General features: G+C 36.3%; 1 protein-coding gene across 1 annotated transcript in view; it reads right to left on the reverse strand.

Moving 5' to 3' along the window:
• Positions 1-2,513: 2,513 nt before the first annotated feature.
• The window catches only part of ISOC1 (isochorismatase domain containing 1), a 57,778-nt gene continuing 47,901 nt past the window's right edge, over positions 2,514-12,390 (reverse strand). Inside the window, exons 5-6 of the mRNA XM_031968341.1 lie at positions 3,370-3,497; positions 2,514-3,280 (exon numbers count right to left, since the gene is read on the reverse strand). Of these exons, the coding sequence (XP_031824201.1) occupies positions 3,241-3,280; positions 3,370-3,497 (168 nt within the window). The 3' untranslated portion in view covers positions 2,514-3,240. The remainder of the gene's footprint in view (positions 3,281-3,369; positions 3,498-12,390) is intronic.

Below are 12,390 nucleotides of genomic sequence, written 5' to 3' on the forward strand. Positions count from 1 at the left end.
ATTGAAGAAATGCATGGGATAAAATCAATTACATGTGTAAAATTGGGAATTTAAAGAAATTCTCTGCTTTGAGTGGATTTCCATTCCAGTTTGGTTATTTGCCCAAATCCAATGGCAGCACCAATAATTCCAAATAACAAATAGTTTGAGAGTGAGGCATCCAAGAACATTAAATAAGATTTATTTTTCCACTCCAATAACCAGAACCTAATAAATTCAGGCCCTCTTCTCATCTAGACTAGGGCAACAACCTTCCCTCTGGTCTCCCTGCCTCCAACCTCACACCATTCCCATCTATCGTCCACATATTTGATAAAGTGATTTCCCAAAAGCATGGCCTACTCATGTCAAACTCTACCCCCTCAATAAACTCCAGTGGTTCCCTATTGTTTCAAGAATCAAATAAAAATTCTTTTGCTCGACAATATAGAACTGTACAATTCAGCCTCAGCTCCTTACTACCTTATTCCCATTTCTTTGCTCTTCAATAATCAAGACTAACCTACTTGCTCCATTTCCTATCTCCATACCTTTATACTCTCTCTCACTCCCAGAATTCACTTCTTTCTCATCTCCATATACTTCCTGATTTCCTTTAAGGCTCAGTCCAAACACCATCTTCATGAGGTCTTTCCTGATCCCTCCAGCAGTTTATCACAGCCTCTCTAAAACTGCCTTGTATTCATTATGTATTTCGTGTGTGTGTATGTAGGTATGTGTATATGCATACATCCCTTGAGGGTTAAGGATTTGTTTCAATTTTTGTCTTTGTATTTCCATTAAGTTTAGTAGTGAATGCTTAATAAATGCATACTGATTAACTGTTCCAAAGAATAAAGAGTACCAATACTCTTCATCCTGTATGCTGTACCCCAACACTCCTTATTCCAAACTGGCCCTTTATCCACTTGCCACATTGCTTCTCAACACATTTCTAAAAATTAAAAAAAAAAAATCTTTTTTTTTTTTTTGGCTGAGGCAATTGGGGACTTACCCAGGGTCACATAGTTATAAGTGTTAAGTGTCTGAGGTCACATTTGAACTCAGATTCTCCTGACTTCAGGGCTGGTGCTCTACCCACTGCACCATCTAGAGTGCTTACAACAAAAAATAAATGGGAATGTAAAGCTACACTAAGAAATGGACTAATCCAGGACTAGCAACACGATAGTCCCACCATCTAGAGCATTGCATTCATGTACAGGTACCACATTTTAGAAAGCAGGAGAGCATTCAGAAATGGGCAAGTCAAATAATGAAGAGCCTCAAAATTATACCATATAAGAAACAACATATATTTAGCCTGTAAAAGCCTTAAGGGGATTAAGATAGCCTTCCTATGGAAGAATAAAACCAGTTGCTGTTTTTTGACCACGGAGGACAAAGCTAGAAGCAAGAGGTGAAAATTTTCAGCTAGACTTAGGAACAACATTATCAGGAAAAACTTCCTAACAAATAGATCCAAAAGTGAAAGGGTGTATGGGGCGTTAAGGGAGGGAAAATATGATCTGGGGTCATCTTCAGTAGTGCAGACCCATGTATAGCCACTAGACTCAAATGACCCTGGAAAAAAGAATAAAGCTGATGACTTTGCACAACCCTGCTTCATTTAAATCCTATTCACTTCCATCGTGGGTTCTCTTTGAGAACAATGGCCAGTCTTTCTGATTATATTTGCTTAAAGATATATTAAAACAATTTGGACTTCCTGAGGACACTATAAATTAAAGAGTCCTTCTAATTGTATACTTCTGGCTGCAAATCAAAGTTTAACTGGAGTAGAGGTAGGAAATAGCAATCATTTTTAAAGTTCTCATTTAAATTTCCCTTAACAATTTAAACAAGTAATAAAGCCACAAAGCTTTTTCCAATCCCTCATATACCCTGCATCTTCAAAAGAAAATTAAGATAAATCTTAAATATTCTTCAGTGGGGGCATTAGAGGCCAAATGCTTTCCCTATTTAGAATACTTAGGAATCTGTGGAATTCCAGGGATTGCTTTCTCTCAAATCTTACCTAAAGTAAACACTTAAGCCCGTCCGCAAGATTAAAAAAAAAAAAAATTTGGTTTCCTTTCCCATCCATGATACAAATACCGCAAATTAAATAGATCTGAGCAGAAAAGCAACAGGTTGGAGAGAAAGTGCTAACTTTCCCTCCATAACAATATATATACTGATCTCTAACACAGAATGACAAAGCTAAAGTCAAATAAAAGTCCCTTCTTTCCACCCACACCTATTTCCTCTCGCTCTCTTCTTTGAACTCTACATAAGCCCTCCTTTCCCTTTTCTGGAGGAAAGCCGGACAGGTGCGGCGAGAAGAAAAGATTGGGGGCAGGGAGGAGGGGATAGAAGAGCTAGAAGGTAAGGAGAAAGGGAGTAAAACAAGACAACAGAGAAGTGGAGGGCGAATAGGAGAAAATATGGGAAAGAATAGGAAAAAAAAGAAAAAAATGGGGGAAAGAGGTGAAATGGGGAAAAGGCGGGAAATGGAGAAAAGAAAGGGAGAAACAGGAAGAGGAGTAAAAGAGAAGGAGGTTAAAAGGAATGAAAAAAGGAGTGAGGCACGGGGGCGCCCAGCTATCCGCTCACTCCCCATTCCCCCCTTTTCCCCAGCCGAGATCTAACGGCGAGCCTGATCAGGCACCACGGCATTAGTAGCCCCGAGCGTCCTCCGGTTCCTCAGGGGGTTCGGATACAAGTGTCTGTAGGGAGGCTGAGGAGTCTAGCTGAGAAACCTCGGGGATCCGACGCCGCCGCCTCCTTCACCTTCACGAAAAGCAGTCCTCGAACCAAAACGGCCCCGTTGCCCAGCCATCCCACCGCGGCAGTGCCCCGAGCGTTCGGCATCAGCGTTGGGACTGTAAGGCCTCCGGTCCTCCTCTCCTCCGCCCGCGGCAAGCCCGGTGGGTCTGCCATCAGAAAAGGTGGGCGGGTAGGAGAGAGAGAAAGGGTCTCCCTTTTCTGGGAGGCCCCGCTTCGCTTTCCTTTATGATTGCCTGGGGAAATTGCCCCATACCTGCCTGAAAACCTTTTAAATGTTAATGTTGCAAGGTGGGCAGCCCCCGGGGCTGTTGAGAGTTGTAGGAGACAGTGTGCATGGAAGCGATACCTTCTCTTCAGTTTCTCAACGGCTCTAAAAGTACAACGGCGTCTACTGGGAAATGTGGTGCAGCCTCCCTGGAGATTATTCCTCTTTCCGTTCCAAAGGGGAAAAGCTCCAATAAAACTTTCCTTCTAGAGTGTTTGCGGCAAAGGACATTCCAAACCGTTTAAGCTGGGAAGAAGAGGGTAAAAGATGTTGAAGCAGATATAAAGAAAATAAGATGTTAACTGCTAAATCAGTGTTATCATTGCATTACCCACCTGGTTCCATGTTGAGGTTCTTTATGGTTAACTCTTTTGAGAATTAGAGGGTAGAAATACGTCAAGCCCACGTCACCTTTAATTTTGTTTCCGTTGTAAGCAAATGTCCATTCTAGACGATTATCAAACTATAGGTATTAAGTGAAATCGAATAGTTTTAAAATTGCAATCAAATAAAACAGAATCAATTCAATTCACATTTAATGATATACATTGTTACCTTTACATAGATACATAATGTCTCCCTCTTATCTTAGTTCCTCTATATCGTTTCATATCATAGACTGTCTGAACTGAAAGAGATCTTAGTCCACCTAAGGAGCAAAAAAGAGGAAGTAGTTTGCTTAAAGTCATGTTGTTATTTAGTCATTGAAGTCGTTGTATCCTTCAGCCTTGCCCCTATCCCCGGCCATAGTTCTTTCCTCTGCACAGCACTAAAATCCCAAGATGATAATGTGACTTTTCCTAATAGGGAAGGGCTGGCCAGATTTGAAGTCAGGAAAACTTGGATTCAAGTCCTACCACTGGCACATACTAGCTGGGTAATCCTGAGGGAAGCACTTTAACCTCTGAAGTTTTGTTTTTCTGAGGTGGGAGAAAGTTGAAAAAGCAATGAAATAGACAAAAAGGGGAAATGTCATTCCTTCCACTTCCACACCACCCTGCAAATATAACTGCCATCAACAGCTAGTCAGACATGAAGCTCGTAAAACTGAGGTCAGTGGAAGAAGACTGATGCTGAGCAAAATGTCTCCCATTTTAAATTTAGTCCGTTTCTTCAGGAGTGAGACCAAACCAGTGGGTAGTCACAAATGGATAATAATCCCCAATCCTGGAAACCTGTTATGATTATTACAAAATCAACAGCAACAGGACAGAATTATGAAAGAAAAGCTTAGTGGAGAGGGCAATATATCCATCTACCTATCAAGAAACCATTAACTGCCTATACTCACCAGATTCCATGCTAAGCACCAAAGGTATTAAGACAGTCTGGGACTTTAGGTAGTTTACATTCCAATTGGAGGAAAAATGTGATTTTATAGGTATATAAAAGGTACAGACAAATCAAAGGTAAAGTACTTTGGAGAAGAAACTGAGGAGACCAGGAAAGTATAATCTAAGTGGTCAGGCAAGACCCAGGAAAATCATCAAAGCAACACACTGGAATATGACTACTTATGCTAGAACTGGGACTGGTTGTCTTCTGCCCTGTTAGTAACAGGATCTTAAAGAGTGCCTGTGGCTAGCAGAGACAAAGTCTTCAAGTGAACAGCTGCTCAGTTGAAACATCATTGTCCTTATATTATCAAAGGATGAAAAAGAGAGACTCTTTTCTTTTCAATGTGTAGAAGGTATGTTGAAGTTATTCTCTTGGATTCATTGTGGAGAATCAAGTTATGTAAAAAAAATAGTTCCTATTTGGAGGATACTAAATAAATCTTAAACAGCATATCAAATGTAATCATGAAGATAACTTTGTTCAGGTAGGGCATTTATATAATACATATTATATGCCATGCACTGTGCTAATATTACAAATATTCATTAAATACTTACAACATATAGTTGAAGAAACTGAGGTAAAATAGTAAGTAGGTGATTTGTCCAGGGTCACACAGTTTGAGATCAAATTGGAATTCAAATGTTGCTGACTCTAGACTTAATTCTCTTATCTACTGAACTGCCTTACTCTCCTCCAAACATTGTTATAGTCCTATAAGGACCTCAAGATTAAGCTTCCCATAAGCAATAAACTGGGAAAACATTTTTACAATCAAAGGTTCTGATAAAGGCCTCATTTCTAAAATATATAGAGAATTAACTCAAATTTATAAGAATTCAAGTCATTCTCCAATTGATAAATGGTCAAAGGATATGAACAATTTTCAGATGAAGAAATTGAAACTATTTCTAGTCATATGAAAAGGTGCTCTAAATCACTATTGATCAGAGATTGATCAGAGATCACAGAATTCTGAGAGGTCATTAAGACAACTGAGAGATAACACACCTCTCAGATTGGCTAAGATGAGAGGAAAAGATGACAAATGGTGGAGGGGATGTGGGAAAACTGAGACACTGATACATTGTTGATGGAGTTATGAACGGATCCAGCCATTCTGGAGGGCAATTTGGAACTATGCTCAAAGGGCTATCAAACTGTGCATACCCTTTGATCCAGCAGTGTTTCTACTAGGCCTATATCCCAGAGAGATCTTAAAGGAGGGAAAGGGACCCACATGTGCAAAAATGTTTGTGGCAGTTCTTTTTATAGTGTCAAGGAACTGGAAGCTGAGTAGATGCCCATCAGTTGGAGAATGGCTGAATAAATTGTGTATAAGAATGTTATAGAATATTATTGTTCTGTAGAAATGACCAATAGGATGATTTCAGAGACACCTGGAGAGACTTACATGAACTGATGCTAAGTGAAATGAGCAGAACCAGTAGATCATTGTACATGGCAATAGCAATATTATACAATGATCAATTCTGATGGACATGGCTCTCTTCAATAGTGAGATGATTCAAACCAGTTCCAATAGTTCAGTGATGAAGAGAGCCATCTACACCCAGAGAGCGGACTGTGGGAACTGAATGTGGACCACAACATAGCATTATCACGCTTTCTGTTATTGTTTGCTTGCCTTTTGTTTTCCTTCTCAGGTTTTTTTTTTTTCTCTAGATCCTATTTTTCTTGTGCAGCAAGATAACTATGCAAATATGTATACATATATTGGATTTAACATATATTTTAAAGATATTTAACATGTATTGGACTACCTGCCATCTAGGGGAAGGAATGGGGAAAGAGGGAAAAATTTGGAACAGAAAGTTTTGCAAGGCTCAGTGTTGAAAAATTAACCATGCATATGTTTTGTAAATAAAAAGCTTAATAAAAAAATTAATATAAAAAAGAATAATATTCAAGGTACTCTCTGGGTGCCAATCCATTCAAAATCATTACTCACAAGCACTCACTGATGCATTTATTTACTTCTCAAGTGAGCCAGAAAACACAATGAGGATGCAAATATATTTAATGAAATAGCATAGTAGAAAGTTTTCAAGAGAAATTCCTCCCACAAACCTATGGCACATTCTCCCCAAACTACATATGACAGAATCTGGCAACTTCTGCTGGGAGCAATATCTGGCAATACTTGCTGGAAGCAAGTGGAAACTGAGAGGAAGAACCTGACTGTCTTTTGCCTTGAATATAGGGAGACCTTTCAGGGATGTATTACACATCCATTTATCTAGATTTCCTGGGTGAGACTTGTGAAGCTGAGACAGTGAGACCTCAAATTTTACTGGGTCTTTCATGTTACGGCAATTTCTGAAGATAAGGGTAAAAGATGGTAGGTCAAATATATGTAATGACACTTTCCTGTTCCCATTCATGTTTTATTTATTTATGTTTTTGACTTGCTCAGGACCACATAGCTAGGAAGTATTAAGTATCTGAAGCTGGATTTGAACTCAGGTTCTTCTGATTCCAGAGCCAGTACTCTATCCACTGCACTATCTAGCCGTCCCTTGGTATTTCTTTTGTGGGAAAAAGTAATAAAGTTAACATATATTTTTTGATAATTTCATCATAAGATTTCCATATCTGTGACTGATTTCATATATATATAAAACATATACACATATATGTATACATATATATGTATTGACACACACACATTACAGAATTGTTGTCCTAGAGACTCCATTATTACTTCCAAAATCAGATACTAGCACATTATTTGACATTTTTCAATTTTGTCATGTCTGACTGAAGAGAATCAGTTCTCAAAAGGCACAATAACATCAATGACAATGGCAGTTTTTACCATCTAGAACTGGTAGGAGTAGGCGCAGCTAGATGGTACGAGGGTTAGAACATTGGCTTGGCCTTAGGAGGACCTGAGTTCAAATCTGGCCTCAGACATTCAATACTTCCTAGCTGTGTGACCCTGGGCAAGTCACTTAACCCCAATTGCCTCTAAATAAAAAGGCAAAAAATAAAAAAAATTATTAGGTCTAGTTCTTGTGTCTCTCAATATGGAAGTCAAATTCATGCAAATCTTGGTGGTTTCTAGCATTTTGTCCTTTATTAATCTATTTAGAATCTTGGTGGTTTCTGGCATTTTGTTGTCTTTTATTAATCTATTTAGGATAGGACTGTGCCGCCAGGTAAAGGTCCAGCTCAAATAAAAATTGTAGTGGAAGGAAGAGTATTTAATTCAGTTTTAGTAATGACAGTGCTAGTCTCTAGAGTCAAATCTCCCAGTCCATCATTTATCCCTCACTGTTAGCTATGAATGAATTTATTGGTATACCACTCACCACAAAATATTTTGCAGATCTTTTCATCCCTCTTCAAATTTTCCATGGCTTCCCTTCCTTCACTCTCTTATCTGAAGATTTTGCCTCATATTTCAATGAAAAAATTAAGGTCACTTGCTGAAAACTTCCTCTTCTATACTTATCTCACATCATTAATATGCCTTCAACCACTACCTCCTCCTTCACCTGTTTGCACGAAGATGTGGCACCCATGATACCATTACATCCTGCTTTTTCTAAACAGATTGTCCTTAATTTTTTTAATCATCCAAAACTGTCACTCATCTTAAAATTCTCTTTGTCAACTGACTGCTTTCCTGTTGTCTACAAATATACCTTCAATGTTCACAAAAATCCTTACTTTATCCCTCCATTTCCAGTAAATATCTTTATCTCTACTCTCTTTCATTAATTTTGAGAAGGGTATCTAAAAGTCACTGGGTCCATTTCTAGTCCTCTTACTCTTCTTAATGATTTGCATTCTTCAATTAAGTAAAACTTTCTCCAAAAAGTTACCATAGATGTAATGACAAAATCTAATGACCTTATCTCAAGTTGCATCTTTATGAAGTTATCTGAACCTTTTGACATTGACATTGTTGATTACTCTTCTTTTTTAGGCTTTTGTGACTTCTCTTTCTGGTTCTCCTATCTGACTGGTTGCTCCTCAGTTTCCTTTGCTGTGTCTTCAAGATTGTGCTAACTCTTATTTCCTAAGGTTCTGTCCCAAGCCTCTTCTCTTTTTCCTCTGTATTATTTTGTTTGGTGAGCTCATTACCTCTATGCAGATATCCAGCCCTACCCTTTTTCCTGTTCTCCAGTCTTATATCAGTGACTACCAGACTATCAGTTGGATATCTGACAGACATCTTCAACAACGGAACTTATTCTTTTCCCCAAACCTCAATTTCTTCCAGAGCTTTGTCCAATGAAAGGTCCCATATCCTATGGATGGTTTTACCCTTTTCTAGAGATATTATTCCAAAGCAACATGGGCCAAGAATCTTGTAAATAAATCCATACCATGGGCCAGAGATTGATAAACTATAGCCTGAAGGCCAAATTTTGCTAGGCTTAAAAGTTAAGAATATTTTTTTACATTTTTAACTTCAATAAAAATACTTTAAAATATAAAAACTCACAAAAACTAGGCCACAGACTAGATTTAACATTGCCTTAGGTTACAAAGGTAACCAATTAAAAAAGCATATTTCTACCCATTCAAGTTGACAAATCTCCATCAATATAAGAAAAATAAAATCAGACAATTGAACTAATGATGATTAATACAGTTAGATGGTACATAGATATAAGAGTCCTGAGCTTAAGGTAAAGAAAACTTGATTAAAATCCTGCCACAGATACTTGCTATGTAAACTAAGCTAGTTAACCCTCCTTCAGAATCACTTTCTTCATTTATAAAATGAAAGTTTTGGATTCAATAATCTCTCAGTCTGTGCTTCTCTGATCTTAATATGTGTGCCATCCTTCTATAATATCCATCACCCTCTCTTCACTCAGTGGTCCCAGGTATTTCCCTCAGGTTCTAATACTTCATGATTCAGAATCCTCTTCAAACTACTGCTCACACCAATGCATTTAATTTTTTTTTCCCACTCAACAAACATTTATTAAAAGTTCTAAGAGCATTTACATAGTATAAATCAAGAATACTGAGAAAATGGTATACAATTTCAAATTTTCTCTAATATTACTTCACACATTTTAATAGCACCATCAGTAACATGACTTAATCACAATATAATCATTTGCTTACAGGACTCTGGATAGCTTGTTAGTGACAACAAAAGCAGAAGCTAGGTCCACATTAGCTTTATTCTAGATCCTACTTTTGCCAACAATAATAACTATAAAGATTTAACTCTTCACACTTTAGATATGGATGCACAAAGACAAGGGTATAAGTCCTTTAAAAATTATAAAAAGAACAATTTCCTACAATTTAAATAAAAAGTGAATATAATTAGATTGAGAAGAGTAAGTTTACAAATAAAGATGAGGTTGATGATTGCTTACGTTTCTATAGTTACAAAGCACTTTATTTATTTATAGCTACAAAGCACTTAAGTTCACCATTTCATTTTATTCTCACAATATTATGAGGTAGCTAATGTAAGTATTATTGGTCTCATTTATAAAGGAGGAAACAGAGAGTTTTAGACTGCTTTACCGCAAAACATGTCAAAAAATAAATGGAAAAATCAGGACATAAATTCAAATACCAGAGTTGGTGAACAAAAAGCAGTTTCATCAAGTTATAAAAATCATTAATGCCTAAAAGAATCAAAAGCAGTAATAAATCTTAAACTAAATTATAAGGTTGTAATTATCAAAATTATCTGGTACTAAGAAATAGAAAAGTAGATCAGTGGAATGAAGTAAAAATACATGTTGGACAAGCAAATTAATATAATAACTGAAATAGAAAAGTAGATCAGTGGAATGAAGTAAAAAAACATGTTGCACAAGCAAATTAATATAGTAACCTTATATTTAATAAGTGTAAAGGCAGTTCTGGGGATAAAAATTCACTATTTGGTAAAAATTGTTGGGAAAATTGGAAAACAGTCTGGCAGAAATTGGGCATAGACCAAAATCTTACACTATTTACTGAGACAAGATCAAAGTGGATACATGACCTAAATATAAAGAGATATTACAAGAAAATTTGAAGAACATGGAATGTATTACCTATCAGACTTATGGATAGGCAAAAAATTTATGAATAAACAAGAGAGAGAATAATGTAAAGTACAAAATGAATAATTTTGATTACATAAAATTAAAAAGATTTTGCACAAAAAAATTTTATGGACAGATTCTCAGATGGAAGTTTCATATCTCAAATGTATAAAGAACTTTGTCAAATCTATAATACAAGTCATTCCCCAATTTAGAAATGATCAAAGGATATGAACAGGAAATTTTGTGATGAAGAAATCAAAACAATTTTTATTCATATGAAAAAATGCTCCAAATCATTATTGGTTAGAAAAACGCAAATGAAAACAACCTTAAGATATCATTTTACACTTATCTGATTGTCTAAAATGATTGAAGGGGAAAACAACAAATGTTTGAGGAAATGTGGAAAAATTAGAAGACTAATTCACTGTTGGTAGAACAATTTGGAATTATGTCCAAGGAGCTATTAAACTACCTACATCCTATGACTTGTTTCCCAAAATGATTAGGGAAAAAGGGAAAGAACCTATACGTTCTAAAATATTTATAGTAGATATCTTTGTGGTGTCAAAGAACTGGAAATTTTAGGGATGCTCATCAATTGGGGAATGGCTGTACAAGTTTTACTAATGATTGTGATGGAATACTACTGTATTCTAAGAAATGATGAGTTCAGTTAACTTGGAAAAAACATGGATAGACTTGCACAAAATAATGAATTGTAAAAGGAGCAGATCCAAGAGAACATTGTATACAGTAACAGCAATATTATTTTAAGAACAACTTTGAGTGACCAAGTCATTTTGACTATTATAAATATCCAAATTAACTACAAAGGACACATATCTGCATCTATATAAAGAATTGATAAATAGATATACAGAATGGTTTTACATACATATATATATAGCCATATTTGTATCTAACGGTAGCCACTTGGGAAGGAAAAGAGAAAAAAAAGAATAATAAGTTACATGTTAACCTTATTACATGTTTAAAAAGAATGGCAAGTTACATATAATAGATTTGCAGTTTCATGTACAATTACCTCCCCCCCCTCCCCCATTCTACTATGTTATGGAATTCTTGTTTTTTTAAGTTCAAAATAAAAGAAAAGAACTAACCAATAATGAGTTACCCAATCACTTTTGCAAGGTCCATTAAACTAGGACTATCTCAGTTAATTTCACAGTATCTGGTTTGTGATTTCCATGATCATTGGCACTATGTATATAAAGACAAGTTTGTTTCTTAGAATTTTGTAACTGAGAATTCCATCCTTTCTCTGGACATGTAAGTAAATTTATAATACATAATACATGTCTATATAGAATTATACATAGCTATATTAATTACTGGGGACTTTTCCATGTGTTAGGATCTTTATATATTAAAAGTATATTTCCTACCCCTTAATAGAATCTGAAGTAGCATTTACATATAGACAGACTCCTAAGAGAACATGCTTTAAACACCTCTCTCTCCATTAGGTAACATTTGATCTTCCCTTGAGAGAAGAATCCTAATCACCTATACCACAAGGATTGGCAATTTATAAGAACTCTTAAGACTCATGTCCTTATTAATTGGCTATTGCCCTGTATACTTGAGTAATTTTAATAGTTTCTTGACTTTTGCTTTTAGTCACCCCCAGATCCAAGGCTATGTTTCACATTCTATCTGACTGCTGGAAAACGTCCTTGCCATCAGCTTTGCCAAAGTACATAGCCTTTCTCCCCTCTGTCTCTTACTCTGGAAAGAGTAATCAAAGTAATACTACCATTGCTTCTTGAGTTGTTGATTTCCCTCCACTCATCTTCCCTGTGGATTCCCAAATGAAAATGTTCTTCCCTTCATTTCTCTACCGTTTACTGACACTGTGCACTTACAGTTCTTTTCCTCAGAAATATCCTCCCTTTGAAACTCATTCTGCACCTGGACTACTCATTCTCCACTTTTGTAGGGGTTTCTTCTGAT

This window comes from Sarcophilus harrisii, chromosome 1 (assembly GCF_902635505.1).
Source record: "Sarcophilus harrisii chromosome 1, mSarHar1.11, whole genome shotgun sequence".
Lineage (NCBI taxonomy): Eukaryota > Metazoa > Chordata > Mammalia > Dasyuromorphia > Dasyuridae > Sarcophilus > Sarcophilus harrisii.